Source organism: Oryctolagus cuniculus, chromosome 8, assembly GCF_051225735.1.
Source record: "Oryctolagus cuniculus isolate XC-2025 breed Fujian yellow rabbit chromosome 8, ASM5122573v1, whole genome shotgun sequence".
NCBI classification, from domain to species: domain Eukaryota; kingdom Metazoa; phylum Chordata; class Mammalia; order Lagomorpha; family Leporidae; genus Oryctolagus; species Oryctolagus cuniculus.
Genome location: NC_142874.1, coordinates 8,467,519 through 8,492,445, shown reverse-complemented (window position 1 = coordinate 8,492,445; position 24,927 = coordinate 8,467,519). Strand labels below are relative to the sequence as shown.

Here is a 24,927-nt window from a genome sequence, read left to right as displayed (position 1 = left end):
TTTGTTCTCATTTCTCAAGGTCCTTGAGGTACATTGCTAGATAATTTATTTTATTCTATTAAAGGGTCTTTATGTATACACTAATTGCTACCAACTTATCTCTGAACCCTATATCTCATAGATTTTGATGTGTTGTGTTGCCGTCTTCATTTGTTTTGAGGAATTTTTTATTTCCTTTTTGATTTCTTTCATGACTCACTGCTCATCCAGGAGCCTGTGGTTTAGTCTCCATATACTTGTATATTTTCTAGACTTTCTTATGTTATTAATTTCCACCTTCATTCTGTTGTGGTCAGAAAAAATGCTTGGTAAGATTTCAATTTTTTTTGTTTTGCTGAGACTTATTTTATGGTCTAGCATATGATCTGTTCTAGAGAATTTTCCAGGCAGTATGAAAAGAGTGTGCATTCTCAGGCTGTGGAATGAAATATTCTATAGATATAGATTAGATCCACTTGTTCACTAGTATAGATGAGCTTTGTTTCTTTGTTGATTTTTTTTGTTACATTGATCTACCATTATGAAAGTGAGGTGTAGAAGTCTACCATTACTGTGTTAGAACATATGTCTAACTTTATTTTCATTAATATTTGTTTTAAATAGCCCTAGCATTGTTGTGCATACCCATTTACTGCAGTTATATCTTCTCATTGAATTAATCCCTTAATCATTATATAATGACATTGTTTGCCTCTTTTAAAGGCTTTTGTCTTACAGTCTGTTTTGTGTGATATTAAGATAGATATTTCTTCTCATTTTTATTTGCATTTTCAAATAATATCTTTTCCCATCCTTTCACTTTCAGTCTGTGTGTATTTTTGTTGGTAAAGTATATTTCTTGTGGGCAGCACATAAATGGGTCTTGTTTTTTTAATTGAATCAGCCAGTCCATATCTTTTAATTGGAGAATTGTAACCCGTTTACATTTAGGGTTATCATGGATAAATAATTACTTGGTCCTGCCATTTTTCTGTAAATAATCCTGCTGTTTGTTTTAGATCTTGTTTGTACTATTACTAGTAGGTTCTATGCCTCTATGTTCTTTCATTATTCTGATTATCTTTGTATGACTGTGTGTATTACATCCTTAAGTATCATTTGTAAGACCAGCTGGGTGGTGCCAAATTCTTTGAATATTTGTTTGTCTTATTTCACTTTCATTTATAAATGAAAACTTCCTGGGCACAGTATTCTGGGTCTACAATTTTTTTTCTTTTTTTAGGATTTGTACAGTGTCCTAAATTAGTTCTTTGAGTGCATTTATTTTCCTATTATATTTTGAAAATTATTCTGTAATATACATTTATGTTTTCATTTTGAAAAATGCAGAGAAATATTGAATTTCATGAAGACAGCAATACAATGGAGAAATATTTATAACTCTTAGAGTAAGTGATACAATACAGATTTACTTTGTTTAGCTACATATTCAGAGTAATCATACAGCTATTTTCTACATAATAGAGAACCTGCAGTGGTATCAATCACTTTTGTTTCATACCCTACATTTCCCAACAATAGAATTCTCCTGGGAGAATGGTTCATGCAAAACATCTTGTGGCTACAGAGTTTGTGTTTTGCTTCTCTCTGACACTTTGAATTGGCAGTCTTTGTGTTATAGTCCCCAGCTTTGTCAACAACACAGGATGTTATCTCTTGTGACAGACTTAACTACCAAAAAAAAGCTTCAGAAAAAATATTCTATAGAAAATTAAGGAGGATCTTTGATATTATAGACTTAAAGGAATGGTGTATAAGTGGATTTAAATACAAAATACAATGGAAATGAGGTATAGGTGATTGTCTTACGTTCATAGCTGAAACTACAAGCTGTTATGAAATGTGAAGTCAGCTTAAATAAAAGCAATGCATTATTTATTCAAACACATCTTGTACATAGAATCAGCACTTGACACAATTTCATTAGCAAGGGAAGTCAATTCCCAGATGATAATGATTCATCATCAAAATTCAGTAACTATAATTCACAATACAGATATCTAGCAATATGATAAAATGCAGCCACTTGTCTCAAACACTTTAGAGATATATAAAAGCTATTTTATCTTTGTCTGTTTTACAAGTAGAAAACAATTTTAAATAGGTTAAAATGTGGTCTTTTACATTTATAGGCAGTTTGAATATGATGATTGAAACTTTGGAGGTAGATTTTGATAATACATACAAGCAAATTAATTAATCTCTCCAATCTTCATTTGCTTCCTGTTTCTTTTTTAAAGATTTATTTATTTTATTTGAAAGGCAGACATACACAGTGAGAGAGACTCTGTGTGTGTGTGTGTGTGTGTGTGTGTGTATGTGAGAGAGAAATTTTTCATCCTCTGATTTACTCTCCAAATGACCACAATGGCCAGTTCTGGGTGAGGAGCCAGGAGCTCCGTCTGAGTCTCCCAAGTGAGTGGCAGGGGCCCAAGCACATGGGCCATCTTTTGCTGTCTTCCCAGGTGCACTAACGGGGAACTGTGTTATAACAGGTGCTACTGGGACTCTAATCAGCACCCATTGGATGCCATCCATCGTTGTAGGCGGCAGCTTAACCCACCAAGCCAAAACTCCCATCCCATTTATTTCCTATTTCTAAATAATGGATAAAATATAGGTATAGGTGTTTTTTCTAAAGACTTATGTATTTATTTGAAAGGCGTAGATATAAACAGAGAGTGAAAGAGAATCTTACATCCACTGCTTCACTCCCAAATGGCCACAATGGCCCTGCTGGACCAAGCCAAAGTCAGGAACCAGAAGGTTCTTCCGGATCCCACATGAGTTCAGGGGCCCAAACACTTGGGACTTCTGCTGCTGCTTTCCTAGGTGAATTAGCAGGGAGCTGGATAGGAATTGAAGCAGCAGGGACTTGAACCAGCACTCGTATGGGATGAGGCACTACAGGTGGTGGCTTAACTTTCTGTGACACAGTGTCAGCCCCGGAGATTGTATAGATTTAATGAAATCGTTGGAGTAGGATCTTATTTTATTTTATTTTTTTGACAGGCAGAGTGGACAGTGAGAGAGAGAGAGAGACAGAGAGAAAGATCTTCCTTTTGCCGTTGGTTCACCCTTCAATGGCCGCCGCGGCCGGCACACTGCGCTGATCCGATCGCAGGAGCCAGGTGCTTATCCTGGTCTCCCATGGGGTGCAGGGCCCAAGCACTTGGGCCATCCTCCACTGCACTCCCGGGCCACAGCAGAGAGCTGGCCTGGAAGAGGGGCAACCGGAACAGAATCCGGCGCCCCGACCGGGACTAGAACCCGGTGTGCTGGCGCCGCAAGGCGGAGGATTAGCCTAGTGAGCCGCGGCGCCGGCCATGGAGTAGAATCTTATTACTATTTACATAGGCTAGAAAGATAATAAAATAGGTGAGAAGTATAGTCTATTAACAGATTTAAATGCAGTCAAACACAGCAGTTATCAATGAGTAGTTATTTCTGTATTAATCAACATTAGACAGGTGTGGCAGATGTCACATTAATAGTCATTTGTTTGCACTTAATGTGAAATAGAACAATCAGAAATAGAGAAAATGCATAAAGATACAAAAATGCTACCCAAGGGGAAATTTTAATACTAATATATATGAGCTAAGCACTAGAATATAACCACAGAAATATATTTTAGGGAAAATGAAATGATCAATTAAAAATCTTAATATTTTATTTAATATATATTCAGTATTATTCAATAGAGAAGCTATACTAAGTGTTTTAAAGCATAGTGAACAATTCATGACTTTTTAAAAGCTCAAAACCATTAATTCAATATTTTTCACATATATTTACATGTTAATAAGGCTATTATGAAATAAAAGGCACTAAGGATAATCAACATCTTGTTGAGGTTAACCAAGCTTGTAGGCACTTATTATTTTATGAACTGTCATTATTTATCATAAGTTCTAATATGCATGCTTCTTAATTTGGTAAATGACACTGTCACACCTGGTACAATAATATCTTCTAAAATCCTTGCATCATTCAACCCAGAACATGCTACAGTGATCTGCCCCATGAACCTGTATCTGAAGGCTGTATTTGTACGATTGACTTTTCATTGTCATTAAATAGATCTGTTTCTAACGTACTGCCATTTTTGCACAGTGGCAGAGCTTTTTTATCTAACAAGATGCTACTTTATCTAAATGTCACTGAACTGACAGGTTTACAGCAATCATAAGCGATTGAGCATCTCTATGGCCTACATAATAACATGAAATAAAGCTTCCTTATTTCCATTTGTTATCTAAATTTTCTCTGCAAAGTATTATGTACCTTTCCTAGTCTGTCGTATCTATTTTCATGTTACATAATGCCAATTTTGCTAGTTTATTTCATCATAAGTGATTATGACATTTTATTTAGGTTATTAGGTATGTGGACAGAGTAAGCTCATGTATAGCAACGGTGCTGGGTATAAAATCCTTCCTTGAACTCAGATAAACCAAAAGATAGTATGGTCACTATTAAGAGGTCCACCTTATTTTTAATGGATTATAAAAACCAAATATCCATCAGTAAAAAGTTAAATTAATGTAAATTACTATAATAGATCCTGTTGTTATCAAAATTAATGATGTAGTTTTACATGTGTTTGTATTCTTTAAAATATTTATTTCATTTATTTGCAAAGCAGAGAAACAGAGGTGACGACCGAGAGAATAAAAGATCTTAAATCAGCTGCTTCACTCCCTAAATTGTCAACATGGCTGAAGCTGGACCAAGTCAAAGCCAGCATCTAGGAATTCTATCCTGGTCTCCCACATAGGTAGCTCTGCCCTAGTACTTGAGCCGTCTTCTACTGCTTTCTTAGGTGCATTATCAGGGAGCTAGATCAGAAGTAGCTCGAACCGGCGCTCAGATGTGGGATGCCCACATTACAGGTGATGGTTTAACCCACTGACCCACAGTGCTGGCCCCTATGTATTTGTATGTAAGGACTGATACAGTATTGTGATTTATAGAAAAAAGTGTGTCTGTTATGATTTCTTCATTGAATGTGACAAAATAAGTCTGGAGAATCCTTAAAACTAAAATATTAATAATGATTATGTTGAGGCCTGCGCTGTGGCTCACTAGGCTAATCCTCCGCCTTGCGGCACCAGCACACCGGGTTCTAGTCCCGGTCAGGGCACCGGATTCTGTCCCGGTTGCCCCTCTTCCAGGCCAGCTCTCTGTTGTGGCCAGGGAGTGCAGTGGAGGATGGCCCAGGTCCTTGGGCCCTGCACCCCATGGGAGACCAGGAGAAGCACCTGGCTCCTGGCTCCTGCCATCGGATCAGCGCAGTGCGCCGGCCGCAGCGGCCATTGGAGGGTGAAACAACAGCAAAGGAAGACCTTTCTCTCTCTCTCTCTCTCTCACTGTCCACTCTGCCTGTCAAAAAAAAAAAATAATGATTATGTTGATGCTGAGATTAGAGATACTTTATATTTTATATTATCTATTATGTATCTATTATCTATTTTATTAATATAATATATTGTATATATTATATATTTTATATACCATATATTGTATATATTTTATATTATATATTTTCCTAATAATAATTAGAAGAGTATATTAAAAATGTCCTATTTATAGATAAAAAATTTCTGTCAATTTTTATAATATCTTGATAACATTCTATTGGTGTATTCAGGGAAAATATTAGAAATCTATTTGAGATTCCATAATCCAGAGATCTTAAAATTAGTGAACCCTTTGCCAAATGACTGTACTTAGCTTCAAAAAGAAATTGATCGTGGTGGACTTTCAGCCAAATGATTGAGGTGTGGAGTGGGGATCTTGCATCCTGAATCTGAGTGCCTAGCAACAAGTCTGCTGCCAGCTCCTGCCTCACCTTCCCAACAGTGTGCATCCTGGGGGGAGCACACTGGGGAGTTGGGTCCCTGCCTTCTACTTGGAGACCTGGACTGAGTTCTGACTTCCTCCTCTGCCACCAGCTTGGGCCCTTGCAGACCTTGGAGAATGAATCAGCAGGTGGAATGGATATCTTTTCTCCTCTCCTTTCCTCTCTGCCTCTCAAATATATTAACAAATAAAACAAAGAGAATGACCGTCACTCCATGATTGTCTGAGAAACCTCTGATCCAGGAATTCAGACAGATTTTAGTATAAATATGTGAAGAATTAATAAAACAAATGGGGTGAAGGGGCTGAAGTGAGGAGTTTTCTCAAAATTTTGTGAAGTCTAACTTTTATCAGCAGTGAGCAAAGAGCTCAGGTTGTTAGGTGTGTGTTCTATTGCTCTGTTTGCTCTGAGGAATTATGGTGAGGCCTGATTGCAGGATGAACACAACAGTGAGGCAGAGAGTTTGCCAATAGTTCCTTTATTTTTTTTTAATTTTTCTGACAGGCAGAGTGGACAGTGAGAGAGAGAGACAGAGAGAAAGGTCTTCCTTTTCCATTGGTTCACCCCCCAATGGCTGCTGTGGCTGGCACATCGCGCTGATCCAAAGCCAGGAGCCAGGTGCTTCTCCTGGTCTCCCATGTGGGTCCTGGGCCCAAGCACTTGAGCCATCTACAACTGCACTCCCGGGCCACAGCAGAGGGCTGGCCTGGAAGAGGGGCAACCAGGACAGAATCCAGTACTACGACCAGGACTAGAACCCGGTGTGCCAGCGCTGCAGGCGGAGGATTAGCCTAGTGAGCTACAGTGCCGGTCACCAATAGTTCCTTTAAATTATTCTCTTTGTCTAATACATATGTTTACTCAACTCTGGTGTAGAGAAAATAAATATTTTTGGGAACAATTTTGCAATAAAATTATAATAGAAATTAAATTAGTAATGAATAAAACATTTCTGTTTTATCTAGATCATGCCCTATTAGAATCCAAATTATATTTCTGAATACAGTTTTGTTTCAGGAGACTGAAATTATGCTATAAAGTGAAAAAGATGCATTTTCCCATTTCATTATTAAAATTATATTAAAGTAAATAATCTGTCTCTATGTATGTATAAAATACAGTGCAGTATTATTGTATTACCATTATACTAATATTAACACCAGAATTTAATTACAGTGTCAAATTCCATAAAACAAAATAACACATCAGAGGCAAGAACATGATTAAGTTAACAGGGAGCCAATGCGGGCTTTGTGGCAGTTGAGTGCCAGCTGCTGTAATTCCAGTCCAGCTCTCTGCTGATGTGCCTGGGGAGCAGCAGATCATGGCTCAAGAACCTGAGTCGCTGACACCTTCCTTGGAGGCTCGAATGGAGCTCCTGGCTCCTGGCTCCTGCCTCTCGCCTCTCCAGTTCTGGCTGCTAAAGCCATTTGAGGAGTGAACTAGCTAACAGGTGGTAGATCCCTCTCTCTGTTACTCTGCCTTCTAGATAGATGATAGATAGATAGATAGATAGATAGATAGATAGATAGATAGATCTTTTACAATAAATGAATAAAGGAAGTAATTCTAATCATAAACTGTTGCCATACAGCATACAGATATGGTCAACACAAATAACTGTTAGGAGCTTGTTATACTAAACACACAAGCAAATAAAGAGTAAAACAACCCAAAAGAAACTCCCTTGTAGTTTTAAGAAAGCATTTCAGAGACAAGGAAAAACTAAGTGTAAATGTGTGTGTTTGGGGGCAGTGTATCATGTAGAAATGTATGAAGAGATGTTAGTCCCCATTAGTTATTAAGTAAATATACATTAAAACCATAGGGAAGCACAATAGGTTAATCCTCCACCTGCAGCGCCGGCATCCCATATTCTAGTCCCGGTTGTTCCTCTTCCAGTGCAGCTCTCTGCTGTGGCCTGGGAAAGCAGTGGAAGACAGCCCAAGTCCTTGGGCCCCTGCACCCAAGTGGGAGACTGGGAGGAAGCACCTGGCTCCTGGCTTCTGATCAGTGCAGCTCCAGCCCTTGTGGCCACTTGGGGAGTGAATCAATGGACGGAAGGCCTTTTTCTCTCGCTCTCCCTCTCACTGTCTGTAACTCTGATGGCCAAATAAATAAATAAAATCTTGAAAAAAAATAAAAACAAAAACACAGAGAAATGCTAATTCACACCCACTAAAATATAGAAAGTTTAAAAGTTGAATAATATGGAGATGTAGGATATCCTGAAAAACAGGAACCATTACATGTTGCTACTGGTGGTAGCAGTTTTACCTCCCTTTGTGAAGCATTTTCTTTTTGTTTTAAAGATTTATTTTATTTATTTGAAAGGCAGAGTTACAGAGAGCGGTAGAGACAGAGAGAGAGAGAGGTCTTCCATCCTCTGGTTCACTCCCCAGATGGCCCCAAAGGCCGGAACTGTGCCGATCCGAAGCCAGGAGCCAGGAGCTTTTTCCGGGTCTCCCACGTGGGTGCAGGGGCCCAAGGACTTGGGCCATCTTCTACTGCTTTCCCAGGCTACAGCAGAGAGCTGGATCGGAAGTGGAGCAGCCAGGACCACAACCGGCACCCAAATGGGATGCCGGCGCTTCAGGCCAGGGCGTTAACCCACTGTGCTACAGCACTGACCCCATGAAGCATTTTCTATTATAGTTGATTTTGCATATGCCTTGGCAGCTAGCCATCACACTCATTAGAGAAATGATGAGTTGCCATACATGCAGACACTCTGTAGGAAGAATCCACCATGCACTTAATGTATTGCCAGTATTTTAGAACTTATTTTAATTTGCCTTTTTAATTCCTTCCAGGTTATTATTGCAACCAAACTTATTTATGTAATGTCTAATCTTTACAATTTCTATAATTTGACTTATGTTATTTAAATGTGTGTAAAGCTAGTTACCTTGCAATGTATATGCTTACTATTATAGTATTAATCTAGACTTAACCATTTAAAGGAATATGTATAAAATTTAGAAAGTGAGTAAGAGCTTTCGCTATGAGGATTAAAAAAAAGACAGGGAACAATAACACTATACATTCATGTTTTGTCTTGATAAATATTTCTTGAGGAACAAGCAAACAAGCATGTTGCTAGTATGTGGCTAACACAATAAATCAGTTCTCTACTTTCAAAAAAGCTACAGTTCAGTGCAAATAGAAATTAAGGGTAACTATGATACACAATGGAAAAGAAACAATTTCTGTAGTAGATGTGTATGCAGGTGTGATAGTACTGCAGACACAGAAGCAAACTGCAACTTCTAAGTTCGTCTCTGTTGAGATGGTGACATTTAAGCTGATCATTGGTGATTGTAATGATACTTACGTACATAGAGACTTAAGAAGAATGAAGCACTTTGTGGGTCTGGTTAACTTTGTGTACTGTGTGATCATAAACATATCTGTTGAAATTTGCAATACTAGATGAGAATGGATTATTGAGTAGAACCAGTATCAGGGAAGTCATGAATTCCAATAGCATAACAGATTTAATTAGGGAAGACATGCAAACCACAGTTCTGCTAAAGTAAACATTACTTTCTACATATTCATTACTTAGATAATGTTTAACCTAGAAATAGCACAGTAAATATTTTTTCTGGATTTCATTTTAATGTATATTAGGCATTTGAATTTATTTTTTATTAGCTGGGTAGGATTAAGTTAAATTCCAATTCCTAACAGAGTTTATAGAGCAAATGGTCTTACATGTTTACTATTTACGCAAAAATGGTGGACTATATATTGTGGAAACCTATTACCTCATGCTGCTGTAACTCAATCAACGTAGGCATTAAAATATGAGGTTGACTTATCTTCATTTATACATCTTCTAAATATTATTTGGCTTAATGGAATTTCCCAAAAAATAATGTTACTTGATTTATCAGTCTGTCTGGATGTCTAAGAAGAAAACCCATGCATTCACAAAATTATTTCTCACTATAAATAATCATATTGCAATCATGAAGGACCAAATTATGCCTTTGACTGCTTACACCTATTTGAAAGCATTACAATGAAAAGAACCTATGATGAGAGTAGACAGAAGATAATCCACTATGAACTTGTCATGCTTTCAAAGCTCCCTGAGAATTGTTTTTTCTTGAACATATCTACATGCAGTTTGTACATTTTTTGGCCAGAAAGAAAATTTTGGCTACAGGGCCCAATCTGAAAAAAATTTTGTGGAATACTTAAGATAAGTGGATTTTCTAATCAATTTGCTTTTAAAACATTATTATCTTACCCCAGGCTATTTAATTACCCTGATATATTTTGAGCTCATGCTTGCTTTATTTTGCTGTTTTAGATTAAGCTATTATAAAAATTATCTCAATTAGGGACATTTGTAGAAATTAACTTTTAGTGGATCCAATGAACTAAAATACTCAGTGGTGTCTAGCACATAATGAGAGCTCAATAAATGTTCATTTCTTCCAATTACCATTATTGTTATTGTTGGGTCAATGACTGTTTGCTTCACAATTTTCTTAAATATATTAAATGATACATAAAGTTACTTACATTTCTAAAAATGATAATATTATATTCTAAATATATCAGTATTTAAGAAAAGGTAGTCAATTAGATAATTTATATTTAATCCAGAGTTTTGTGTTAAGGATATTTTAATTTTTATATTTTTATAAAGCAGTAAATTTCATGTATTTAATGTATACAGTTTTAGGAGCATAGTGATATTTCTACCCCATCCTCCCTCCATCCCTTCTTTCCACATTCCCTCCTCCTTCCTTTATTATTTTTCTTTTAATTTTTACAATGACATACTTTCAATTTACTTTATAAACATAAGCTTACACTTCCAATTAATAAATAGTTCAACAGATAGTACTTAAATAAAGCACTGTTCCTGCAGAGTGTAGATGAGGGTATAAACATAAGAAATCATATGGTTTTTGTCTTTTGGGGATTGGTTTACCTCACTGATCATAGTGCTCTTTGCATACATTTTGTTGCAAAAGACAGGATTTCTTTTGTACCACTGAGCAGCATTCCGTCATGCATATATACCACAATGTCTTTTTTATTGTTGTGTTTTTGTTGTTCTTGTTTTGTGTTCTTTTTCCCAGATACCTTTTGTTTAAGGTATATAAACGTCATGCATTTTATAAATACAACTTTAAGAACATAATGATTCTTCTCACCACCCCCAGCCTCCCACTCACACTCTCACCCTTCTTCCTCCACCAGTCATTAATTGATGGACATCTGGGTTGTTACCATATCTTAGCTATTGTTAGTTGAGCTGCTATTAATCTGGCGGTACAGACAACTCTTTCATATACTGATTTCAATTCCTTTGGGTAAATTGCCAAGAGTGGTAGATGTAAATTCAGAGTACCAACATCTTTGTAAGGTTCAATACAAGGTATTTCAATAGTTTACAGAAAATGTCTATTATGAAAAACTGTGTTTGGATTTTAATTTTTTACACTAAAATAAAGCTGTCTTACAACTCTGCCAGCTGTTTAAGTCACCCTCCTACATTAAGGAACTTCTTAAACCATTTGTAGCATGTATGACAGCTGACTCTCTGACTCTGGTGTGTGTGTGTATGTGTGTATGAGACAGAGAGGAGAACGTGTTTTTATATCATAGTCTCATAGTCACGCCTGACAACGTTTCATTTGCAAGTTGGAGCGATAATTACAGGTTACACATGTGTGGAGTCATTGTGCTGTCAGAAAGCTTCAACTAAAAATGTTCTCACATTCCGGTGCCAGCTTTCATTCTCACTACAGCCACGGTTGGCTGTGCTGCTGCTACGTGGCCTACTTGCTTTGCTCTTCCTGTCACTCTTCTGCTCAATATCTCTGACCCCATTCTCTTGTTCCTCTGTGCCAGTGGCTGTAGCTGCTACAGTATCACTGCTCTCTGCTGTGTGTTCTCCTTTTGTCCTTTCCAGGCATGTGTTTCACCACTGTAACAATTTGAAATAGTGATCGGAGGCACCGTCGTGGCAACCACGGCTCAAAGACAAGAAGAAAAAATAATATGCACACTTTTCTTTACCCGGTCTCACGAATCGACGTTTGCTGTGGTTTGAATGCCCCCAACTTGACTCAATTGGAATTTATTTGTGACTCCAACAGTTTTGGAAGGAAGAGCCCTCGCCGTAGAGTAAGGGAGAAACGCTCCCATCCTCTGCTCTCTTGTGCTCTCTCATGCGATGCCCTCTGCCATGTTACGTCTCAGCACAAAAGCCGTCAGCAGGTGCCAGCAGTTCGATAACTAGACTTCCTGCCTCCAGAATCCTGAGAAATGATTTCGTTTTCCTTAGACATCACCCAGTCCTTGGTTGATGTAGCAGCAGAGCGCATCTAAGAATGCAAAATCTCCATTCTTGAATTTTCTGTCTCATATGATAAGAAAAACTCTGATTCTCATGCTCACGTACAGACATGTAAAAGCATTAGTGACAATGTTGCAGCAGAAATACTTTTTGAGATATTGTGTCATTTTCTTCATGAACACTTACTAATATACTGTAGTGCCCAGGACTTTATTGTTGTTTCAGGCTACTAGAAAATTCTGAAGCCAAGTTTATGTCCTACTTCATTTATTCCTCTATGTAGGTTCATGCATACTACTCTGACACGCCAGCCTGTTTTAAATTTTTAATTATAAGCAATTGAACTGAAGTTTAAGCTATGTATTTATACAGAATGTCTAAATACTGGATTATTTAAAACATCTGAGGTTTTACATTGTAATTTGAAATTTCTCCCACAAAATATTTACCCTTCTTAATTTATCTTGATGATAAATGTTTCAAAATAGTCAATCAAAGATTTGGATTTTTAAAAATTGTAAACTATATTTCAATATATTTGTGTGTTTGCATAACAGAATATAAATGCATCAAATAAGCTCATGGGCTATTGAATTAATATTTTTGTGCAGTTTTGAAATCCTTGTGTAATTTTTTCAATTCTGTGAAATATTTGAAGACTCCTTCATATGCATGGATTTCAAAAATGTTACAAAATAAATTTCTAATTATATTATTCCATGAATTTTTGAAGTTTCCTCATACATATTAAACAGGGAGGAGCTCAGAATATCTGAGGAGTTGAGGAATAATAAAAAGTTGTTAGAAATTATACCCTATTATAAAAATCATGTGGCACATTGCAACAGATTTAAAGAAAACTTTAAAACTCTCAAGTTTGCCATCTATAATTTCTTATTTGTTCATAGGCTAAGTAATATCCAAGCAATCAGGACTGGTTTTGTGGTATAATGGGTTAAGCTGCCACCTGTAGTGCTAACATCCCATATGGACACCAGTCCTTTATATTTTTTTTATTTTTTTTAAAAATAATTATTTTATTTATTTGAAAGAGTTACAGAGAGAGGTAGAGCCAGAGAGAGACAGAGAGAAGTCTTCCATTCTGCTGATTTACTCCCCAAATTACCCCAGTGGTCAGAGCTGAGCTGATCTGAAGCTGTGAGCCAGGGGCTTCCTCCGAGTCTCCCTCGTGGGTGCAGGGGCCCAAGCCCTTGGGCCATTCTCCACTGCTTTCCCAGGCCACAGCAGAGAGTTGGATTAGAAGAGGAGCAGCCGGGACTGGAGCCAGGACCCACGTGGGACGCTGGCCCCTCAGGACAGGGCTTTAACGCTCTGTGCCACAGCGCCGGCCACGGACACCAGTTCTTGTCCTGGCTGCTCCACTTTCAATCCAGCTACTGGCTAATGTGCCTAGGAAATCAGCAGAAGACCACCCAAGGCCTTGTGCCCCTGCAGCCATGTGGGAGACCCGGACGAAGCTCCTTTCACCTGGCCTCAGATCGACCTAGCTCAGGCCATTGCAGCCATTTTGAGAGGTGAAGCAAGGGATGGAAGATCTCTCTCCCCCCTCACTCTATAACTCTGCCTTTCAAATAAATAAATCTTTTTAAAAATCCAAGTAGTCTTCTATTTTTCTAAGGATTTTCTTTTCTCAAATGGTAATAGAATTCTCAAAAGGCCTATTAAAATTGATACATATATTTCATTTTTAAAATATTTACTTATTTATTTGAAAAGCAGAGTTAGCAAGACTTCAGAATAATAGAGGGAGTGGTGGAAGGAGGGAGAGTAGTGGGGGCAGGGAGAGAGAGAGAAAAAAAGAGAAAGAAAGGGAGAGACAGAGAAAGAAAAAGAAAGATAACAGGAGAGAGAATCTTCCATCCCCTAGTTCATTCCTAAAATGGCTGCAAAGACCAGAGCTGTTCTACTCCGGGTCTCCCATGTGTGTTTCAGGGGTCCAAGGACTTGGCCCATTCTCCTCTGCCTTCCCAGCACTGAGCAAGACCGGAAGCCGACAGCCAGGATTTGAGTCAGTGCTCTGATACAGGATGCCTGTGTTGCAGAGGGCAGCTTAGCTCTGGGCGCCACAATGCTGGCTTCAATATCTTTTCATCCAGTGCATTGATTTGATACATTTCTATTCACATAATTTCATACGTATGACCACCTTAAGTTCTATCTACTTATGGCTCAATAATTCACGTGGCAGTTACTTAAAATATTTAGTAGTCATTTTTTTAAATTCTCTTGATATCCCTGTGGTACATTGTATAGATGCGAGAATGAAAGTGAGAGCTACCTGCTCACAGTGTTGGAGTGCATGGGCAAGTCAGAAGGCAATGGTTCCTCCTGTTGACCAGTGGCCTTTTTATCCACAATGTTTCAGAATGTCACTGTTTAACATTTATCATACAAAAACATAAACACTAGTGTATAGAAATATCAAATCACTTCCTGTCACGGTCTTAGAATTTCTGTGCATGAAGATTAGTTTTCGTGATCTGGCTAGGGAAACATTAGCTGAAAGTATTTCCTTAAGTTGTTTTCTTTATAGTCATCTCAGACTAAATGGATCGTCATCTCCTGCTTTGCATACCCCTGCAGTCTCTTCCTATGTGCAGTGGGGAAGTCCTTTACTGCATGTCAAGTAGTGGAGAGATGAAGGTGTCCTTTTACATCACTCAGTTCATGAATGAAGAACCGAGTTCTGCCGGTATTTCACTGTTACAACAAAGCACCTGGGAGGGCTGACTTTATAATGAAAAGAGGTGATTGGCTCAGTGTTGGAGGCTGAGTTCATAATACCTTGTGCTGTGCATTTTTACAATTTTAGTTCTCTCTGCTTTTGCTTTTCTGGTGAGACTTCCTGACTCCCATTACCTTCACGAAGAATCTGATCATCCCATTTCATCACTTCATAGAAATTATGTTCACAGTTTCCCAGCCAGTTTCTAGATTGTCTACCAAATAGAAGCTGAGAACTATGGACTGATCAACTCCTGTTAGACACCAGGTGGGGACTGTGTGTGGTCATAGAGGGGAATTAACTTCAATCAGTGCTGAAAGATTGATAGGTTCATGTAAAAGGAGCTTTGAATTTGGCATATGGGAGAGAATGTACTTGACATATCTAATATAGTTTCTATCATAAAAATAGTATGGTTTAAATGTCTCATTTCATTCTCCATATGTACATCCAAAGGACTTTCAACTACTGTGACATCAGCCATGCACTTTTTTCAGTTATATTAAATTTTTATCTGCATTTCCTTTTAAGGTTGCCCTTTTCCATTTGCCTGCCAGAGTTAAGTCAATTCTTAAATCCAAAAGGGATGCAGTCAATGAAATTTCCAGCTTAAATGTTATCCTTACATAAATGTGCTTTATCAAAAAATGTCTTACAGTGGTGAAAACCTTAAACTTTCAGATAAGGAGAAAGACAAGTACAAAAAAAGATGTTAAGTTATAAAGCCAGACAGCTTTTTCAAGAGTAGCCAAGGAAAATGGCTATTTAGTACTGCATCACGCTGTTATGTAGTTAACTCTCTGATTGCTGTCACATTATGACATTCAGTGACCCAATGTATTTCCTCAGAGATAGTATGTTTAATAGGAGTTCCACCCCATTAAATATTATTTGTAAATTCCCAATATATAAAATAAGGCAATTTATTAAATGCATTAATAAAGCATTCAGTTATTGCTGTCAGGCATCTGTTCCATTCAACGGTATTTTCATTATAAGAGGCATGCTATCTTTAGAAATAATTTCACATTTCAATTATGTAGTGAATAAGTATTGAATTATGGTAGTCTATAACTTTGTGATTTGATTATCCAGTTATAAATAAAATATACAGGATCAGATACTTTTTAATGACATATAAGGAGTAACTTAAATGTTTCACAGGATTCTTTATGTAAAACAAAGAATTTAGTTAGTACAAACTCCTGGTTCCAGATAGATTAACCAGAGATGAAAAGCTAAGCCCAGTCTTAAAGAATAAGGACGGGAAAAAGTAGGGGAGGAATTATTGAAAGGATATCTCTTTAAGATGTAAACGAAGGATAGAAATCGGTGCATCAGCTTCAGCTGCCCCTGAGGAAATCCGCATCACACATCAGAGTAACTGGGATCCAGTCCCACCTCTGCCTCTGACCCAGCTTCCTGCTATTGCCCATCCTGGAGAGCTGCAGACATTGTCTCAAATGCTTGCGTCCCTGCCACCCACACGGGAGACCCAGATGGATTCCTGCCTCCTAGCTTTGGCCTGGCCCAGCTGTGGCTGTGGTGTGCATTACGGGAGAGAAGATCCGTCTCTCTCTCTCCCTTTCTCTCTCTCTCCCTCCTTCCCTGACTCCTACTCTCCATTGCTCTTTCAAAGAAATAAAACAATTAAAAATAACATAAACAAAGAAGAAGAGATTCAAAGAGATTCGATGTTTGGAATGTGAGTTTAAGGTGACACAAAGTATATACATATATCATAATATCATAGATACTCAAATGTGCTATGCTAAAGACATTGAGGCTAAATACACACACACACATTTTATAGAGATGAGTGGGACAGTTACATCTGTGTAACAGATGGTTATTTATAATCTATGGAGAATAAAGTAATATGCAAAACAAGGTTATTCCAATATATAAGCCACTGTTCGAAATGTAAAAATTATAAATCAGCACACCCTAATAAAATAGTGAGCTAAAGACATAAATAGAACAAAGTGTTCTTTAAATACTTATCAATGGTCAGTATCACTAATTGTCAAACTAATTTACACATATAGCATTAATTCTTTATATTCACATTAAAATGTTATATATTCACATATATACACTCACACACACCCCAGTAATAGTGCATCTTTGTGCTGGTGTTGTGACACAGCCAATTAAGCTGCCTCCTGCAGTACTGGGATCCCACGTGAGTGTTGGTTTGAGTCCTGGCTGCATCACTTCTGACCCATCACTCTGTTGATGTACCTGAGAAAGCAGCAGCAGATGATCCAGTGGCTCAGGACCCTGAGCACATGGGATACCCAGATGGAGTCCCAGGTTGCTGGCTTTGAGCTAGCCCAACTCCAGCCACTGCAGCCATTTGGCAAGTAAACCAGGGAATGGAAAATATCTATATTTCTCTGTGTGTCTGTCTCTGTTACACTCCCTTTCAAATAAATAAATAAATCTTAAAAAAAAAGTAGTCAATCCTGAGTGTTGTGGGATGAAAAATTTCAGATTACTGATGTTGCTTTCCCTGGCAACATTGGGTAAAGGCTAAATAGACTTCTGTATGTCTTGGAAAAATGTATATTATGGGGCCAGCGCTATAGCACAGCGGGTTAATGCCCTGGACTGAAGCGCGGACATCCCATATAGGCACCAGTTCTAGTCCCGGCTGCTCCTCTTCCAATCCAGCTCTCTGTGATGGCATGGGAAAGCAGTAGAGGATGGCCCAAGTCCTTGGGTCCCTGCGCCCACATGGGAGACCCAGAGGAAGCTCCTGGCACTTGGCTTCGGATTGGTGCAACTCCGGCCATTGCTGCCAATTGGGGAGTGAACCAGAGGACAGAAGACCTCTCTCTCTTTCTCTGCCTCTCCTCTCTCTGTGTAACTCTCTAACTTTTGAATAAATAAATACAATCTTTAAAAAATGTAGATTAATGAAGCTTTATATAGAGATATGGAAAACAAAGAGAACAACACACACACACATACACATGTATTTGATTTATAAAAGTCAAAAATAGGGGCTGGCACTGTATCATAGTGGGTAAAACGACCACCTGCGGTGCCAGTATCCTATATAGGCACTGGTTCTTATCCTGGCTGCTCCACTTCCAATACAACTCCCTGCTAATGTGCATGGGAAAGCAGTGGAAGATGTCCTAGGTCCTTGGGCCCTGCACCAACATGCTTGACCTGAAGGAAGCTCCAGGCTCCTGGAGTTTTACAAAAGTATGTGTGCAGTGATATTGATACACAGATGTTCCTCCCTCCCTCCCTCCCTCCCTTCCTTTCTTTATTCCTCCCTCCCTCCTTTCCTTCCTTCCTTCCTCCTGTCTTTCTATCTTTCTGTCTCTTTCTTCCTAATGTTAGTTCCTACTTAGGCAGAACATGCAGTATTTGTTTTTCTGTCTCTGTCTTATGTCACTCAGTGTGATGTCCTCCAGTAGCATCCATTTTGATGCAAATGGTAGAATTTCATTCTTTTTTATAGCTGATAATATTTTATTGTGTATATATACCACACTTTCTTTATCTGTTCATTTGTTGATGGACAAACCTTGTTTGATCCCAACTTTTGGCTATTGTGAACAATGCTATTATAAATATGGTAGTGCAGGTATCTCTTTGATGCAACGTGCTCATGTCTTCTTGGTATATACCCAGTAGTGGGGTTGTTGGACTATATGGCAAGGCTAGTTCTAGTTGTTAAAGAAATCTCAATACTGCAGGGGCTGAACACTCCCAACAACAGTGTTAAGAGTTCCCCTTTCTGCATCCTCTCTCAGCATTCGTTACTCGCTGTCTTTTGGATTTTAGCCATTCTGAAAAAGGGGTGAGGTGATAGATATCTCATTGTGGTTTTGATTTTTCTCCTATTGGTTGGTAATGTTGAATAGTTTTACATTTGCAATTCTTTTGAGAATTGTCTAGTGAAGTCTTTGGCTTTTTTTTTTTTTTTTTTTTTTTTGCTGAATTGATTGGTTTTGGTTGAGTTTTTAAGTTACTGATATATCTGGATATCTGGATATTAATCTTTTGTAAAGTAGCTCAGAAATATTTTCCCTTTTGTTGAATGTCTCCTCACTTTATTGATCATTCTTCCACTGTGCAGCTACTTCTGAGTATGATATAGTCACATTTGTTCACTTTTGCTTTTGTTCTGCACTGGAGGTCTTGTTCAAGAAGTTGTCCCTACAATAGTGTCTTGGAATGTTTCTCCTACATTTTTTTCCCACAATTTATTAGGATCATTTTTAAATTTTGGTCTTCGAACCATCTAAAGTTGATTTTTGTGTATAGTAAGAAGTATGAATCTTGCTTGATTCTTCTACATATATTCATACAGTTTTGCCAGCACCATTTGTTGAAGATATTATCCTTACTCTACCCTATTGGAAAAACACATTTGTCAGAAATCAATTAGCTGTATGTACATGGATCTGTTCTGTTTTTTTGAGCTATGTGTCAATTTTTATACCAGTGTCATGCTGTGTTAATTTCTATAGCTTATAGTATGCTTTTTTTATTTTTTTATTTATTTTTATTTTTTTGACAGGCAGAGTGCACAGTGAGAGAGAGAGACAGAGAGAAAGGTCTTCCTTTGCCATTGGTTCACCCTCCAATGGCCGCCTTGGCCGGCGCGCTGCGGCCGGCGAACCGCGCTGATCCGGTGGCAGGACCAGGAGCCAGGTGCTTTTCCTGGTCTCCCATGGGGTGCAGGGCCCAAACACTTGGGCCATCCTCCACTGCACTCCCTGGCCACAGCAGAGAGCTGGCCTGGAAGAGGGGCAACCGGGACAGAATCCGGCACCCCGACTGGGACTAGAACCCGGTGTGCCGGCGCCGCTAGGCAGAGGATTAGCCTAGTGAGCCGCGGCGCCGGCCTATAGTATGCTTTTAAGTCAAGTATTGTGATACCTCCAGCTTGATTTTTCTTGCTCAGGAATACCGTGGCTTTTGGGATCTTTGGTGATTCCATAGGGATTTTAGGATAGTTTTCTTTAATTCTGTAAAGAATGTCATTCATTGCTATTTTGATAGGGAGTGCATTGAATCTGCAGATTGCCTTAAGTAGTATAGATATTTTATTGATATGGATTCTCCTAATATATGAGCAAAAATTATCCTTCCATTTTTGTGTGTCCTTGATTTCTTTCATTGGCATTTGATAACTTTCATTGTAAAGATTTTTCATTTCTTTGGTCCAATTTACTCCTAAATATTTCTTTCTGGCTATTATGAATGACATTTCTTTCTTGATTTCTCTTTCAGTGAGTTCATAATTACCATTTTAAAAATACTATTTTTGCTATTTTTATTTTTAACCTGCAACTTTACTGAATCTGTTTACCAATTCTAACATCTTTTTGGTGGAGTATATTTTTCCACGTTCATCATGTCATCAGAAATATTGTATTGTTTGACTTCGTCTTTCCCAGTTCTGATGTTCTTTCTTTCTCTTTCTTTCATAATTGCTTTTGCTAAAACTTTTGGTAGTATGTTGAAAATGTCTTGTCTTGTTCCAGATCTGAGGGGAGATGCTTTGAGCTTTTCCCTGGTCCTTATGATATTGGCTGTTGGTTTGTTATATGTAGCCCTTATAATTTTGAGGTATTTTCCTCCTATACCTAATTTGGAGGAAATTTCTCATGAAAGAGTATTGAGTCTTATCAAATATTTCCTCTGCATCTAGTGAGATAACCGTGTATTTTGTTCTTTATTCTGTTGATGTGATTTGTGGCACTGATATGCTAACTTTGAACCACCCACCCTTTCATTTCTGGGATAAATCCCACTTGATCATGATGTCTCATCTTTTGTGGTGTGGTTATGATTCCATTTGCTAGTATTTTGTTGACAATCTGTGTGTCTATGTTCATTAAGAATGTAGGTCTTTAATTTTCTTTCCATGTCTGTTTTGGTATCAAAGTGATAATGGGCTTATGAAATGAATTTGGCAAAGTTCCATCCTGTTCAATATTATGGAGAAGTTTGAAAAGTATTGGAGCTAGTTCCTTTTTGCATGTTTTGTTGAATTCAGTAGCAAAGATATCAGTTCCTGGACTTTACCTTATTGGAAGACTATTGATTACTGTTTCAATATAATTGCTTAGTAAAGGTCTGTTTTGATTTTCTATGTCTTCATGATTTAATCATTGTGGGTTATGTGTTTCCAGGAATTTATCTATTTATTTGAAGTTTTCCAGTTTATTAGCATATAGTTGTTCTTGGTACTTTTATGATTATTTATATTTCTGTGGTATTAGTTGCAATGTCTCCTTTTTCATCTGTAATTTTACTTGGTTGAGTTTTTTTCTCTTTTTTTTCTGTCTTAGTCTGGCCAGAGGTTGGTCTTTTTTTGATTGTTTTCTCAAAAAACACTTCCTCTTAATAGTGATTTTGCTCTATCCTACAGGTTTTGATATGTTGTGTTTTTGCTTTAATTTATTTCAAGAAAGCTTTTTATCTCATTTTCAACTTCTTCAAAGACTCATTCATCACTATATGTTGTTTAATTTTTGGTATATGTCTTTATCTTATAGCTGAAGGTTTTGTATTCTTTCATAATTGTTCTAAGCACTTGGAATGTAATAGGAACATCACTATAAAATGTTTGAAGGGATTTGTACATTGATGTACAATGTACTATGTACGGATGTTTGAATAAATATTAAGGAGTTAAAAACTGAAAAATTTCACCCTAAAATGCTTACTTTAATAATTTGTAAAAACACAAAAGATTCTAAAAGCTACATCACTTATGCCTTGAGCCACACATGAGGAATGCTAAACTCCATTTTTGGAGCTGCTGCATATATGTGTGGATTCAGTTTAACAAAAAGATAACTATACATTAAAAAGAGCAAAATAGTCAAAGAATTAGCTATGTATGAGATTTCCATTAATTACATTGTCATTTTGCTTGTATTGTTTTACTTTGAACATATGTAGAGTTTGCAGAACTTGGAGATAGTCAAGAGGCAGCCATTTCCATTAGTATATATTCAATGGACACTTTTTTTAAAATTTCTGTCTCAGTATTTTAGCTCTATTGATTTAGTTCCTATGTAAATTTTGAACAACTTAAGGTCCAGAAGGTATTTAGTATGTTCTGATGCAAACAGGATAGATTTAGCTATGTCTTTTTATTTATTTATTCACTTATTTTGAAAGTCAGTGTTACAGAGAGAGGAAGAGACAGAGATCTTCCATCTGCTGGTTCACACCTCACATGACCACAATGGACAATGCTGGGCCAAGTTGATGACAGAAGCCAGGAGCTTCATCTGGGTCTCCCATATGGGTGCCAGGGGCTCACATACATGAGACATCCTCCCCTGCTTTTCCCAGACAACTAGCAGTGAGCTGGATCAGAAGTAGAAAAGCTGGTGCAAGAAACAGCCCCGCTTATGGGATGCCCACATAACAGTCAGTAGCTTTATTAGCTATGCTATGCCAGCCCCAATTTATTTACATGTTATTCTATCTAATTTAAAACAGTGAAAACATATACAGCTTAAAAATAGTGCAAATAGGCCACTTCTGTGTTCAAGATTTTAAAAGAGCTATTCTTGTTCAAGTAAATTTCATATTAGTTAGGAATACTACATAATGTGATTATTGAGATTTTAAAAGAGCTTAATTTTAACTGGTAGTTTTTACGTATACTGTTGACTAAGTGAATTTAACTACTAAAGCTTATTCTAAAAATTTATTTCGGTAAACTAACTTACATATCCTCTTCTTTTCAGTGATACATAAAATGTTCTTTATTCATTAGCAAAATCCTTATTCCAAGGAAGAATTGGGTATTTTAAGAAATGCACAGAAGATTATTAGCTCATCTTAACATTTTATTGTTCTGTTAATATATAGTACTTTGTCTTGAATTCGTTGTCAGTGTTTGTATATACTCTTGCAACATCTATCCTAGAGAATTTGACCTCTTTAATAGTATTTTTTTTATATTACTATGCAGTTAAATCTCTCTTTACTCATTTTTCTTTCTCTTTCTTTTTAACATGCTGCAGTAGCTAACATATTATGGAGAGAAGAAGGTATTAAATTCAATTATATTTCATACTCTGTAACTATGTTGCTTGATTTTTATTACATTTATTGGCTACTGTTAATTTCAATAATTATTGAATTCTTCCTCATTTTTTACTCAGTGCTCTTACTTGATAATATTTCAATATTCTTGTATAAACTTTCTCCACTGAAAATATTTAACCCTTCTCACCATCTTAATTCAGTATTGATATACCAAGAAGTTTGATTACAACATGTTGAAATAATTTCAAGAGTATAAAATTAGGTCAAACATACAAGAAATCTCATTCATGTAATTTACATAATAAATGCTACCTAAATTTAAGTCTGAATAAGGATCAGAAGCATTTTCATACCAGTGAGTATAATACATTATATAAGAATTTGGGATATAAACTTGAAAGACCTGGACTACAGGTAGTCTCTATCACAATTATACATAAAAAAAGTGATTCAGTCTCATTGTCTCACAATCTTCTTATCTCAAAAATAAATGTAATTATTAATACTCAGTAGAACTTTTATGAGCTCCTTAAATATAGACAGCACTCAATAAATGGTATCCACTGTTATTTATTATTGTAATTGTCATGGTTTTTCCTCATTTAACCACAAAGACTGGGAAAAATGCATTTCGTCATCTACTCAAATAGCCCCTCAATTTTGCTTCTATTAAATTCTCAGGAGAAAAATGTCTGTAAGCCAACCTTACACTTCTGATAGGCATTGACCACGATTGCCTTGGCTATAATCCTAGATGGCCTTCTCCAGTGACAGCTGTGGTAAGAAGCAGAGATGCTGCTCCAGTGGGACCTATAATCCTCCAATAATTCTGGAATTTTCCAGTTCTATATTGTTCTCAGTGATGAGGCATTCCATGTATTTCCTCCACCCCACATTGTGATATCTGCTCTCCTTAAGTTTTTTAAAATACATTCCTTTAAAATTTGAATTATTATATGAGATTCTGGTGTATCCATACCATTTCTTTTCATCCCACTTGGCTACTTCACCTTGAATGAACACAATTCAATCACTATTCAGACATTAACGTATTTTAGAGGATGATTCTTTACATCTCTTGACATCAAATGAATATTTCTCTGGACATATTAAAAACTGATTCCATCGTATCCTTGTAATGGAAGGAACACTAACAAAGGAGTCAGAGAAAAGTCTGACTGACACAGCTCTGATGGCTCTGGCTTCAAATACAAAGCTTCTAATTGAATCAACACTCTCCTTGAAAATCTCTGATAGGCAAATCAATTTAAAGGATGAGAAACAACTCTTCCTTATACTTTGAATTTGATATCATTGATGAACTTAATTGGTTTATACTAATCCTTAACCAAAGCTAACTCTAATAGCATTATAGGACACCTTCAGATTAATTGACATCATGCTATGATGCATCACATGCCACAGTATTTATCAGTCTAGAATTTCTTGTTAGGTTTTTTTTTTTTTTTTTTTTTTTTTTTTTTTTTTTTTTTTACAGGCAGAGTTACACAGTGAGAGAGAAAGAGAGGCAGGGAGAAAGATCTTTTTTCTGTTGGTTCACCCCCAAAATGGCTGCTAAGACCGGCGCAGTGCACCGATCCGAAGACAGGAGCCAGGTGCTTCCTCCTGGTCTCCCATGCAGGTGCAGGGCCCAAGCGCCTGGGCCATCCTCCACTGCCTTCCCAGGCCACAGCAGAGAGCTGGCCTGGAAGAGAAGCTACCGGGACAGAACTGGCGCCCCAACCAGGACTAGAACCCTGAGTACCAGTGCCGCAAGCAGAGGATTAGCCTAGTGAGCCACAGCGCCGGCCTCTCCTGTTAGTTTTTGAAAATGCACATTCTCAATATTTGTCCATCAATTTATGGTGCACTTATTCTTCATGTCTTTGTTTGACACAATCTATTCTTAAAGGAAAATAGCTATTATTTTACAGGTAATGTTACAAT

The 24,927-nt window shown here is 37.3% G+C and overlaps 1 protein-coding gene across 5 annotated transcripts in view; it reads left to right on the top strand.

Annotated features, from left to right (window-relative positions):
- The window catches only part of FSTL5 (follistatin like 5), an 845,021-nt gene that overhangs the window by 682,895 nt on the left and 137,199 nt on the right, over window positions 1–24,927 (top strand). For 3 of the 5 annotated variants that reach the window (XM_051831717.3, XM_051831715.3, XM_051831716.3), the window contains exon 11: window positions 22,956–22,982. The exons of the other annotated variants lie outside the window; for them this stretch is intronic. In XM_051831717.3, coding sequence (XP_051687677.3) covers window positions 22,956–22,982 — 27 coding nt within the window. The remainder of the gene's footprint in view (window positions 1–22,955; window positions 22,983–24,927) is intronic. 5 annotated transcript variants of the gene reach the window in all.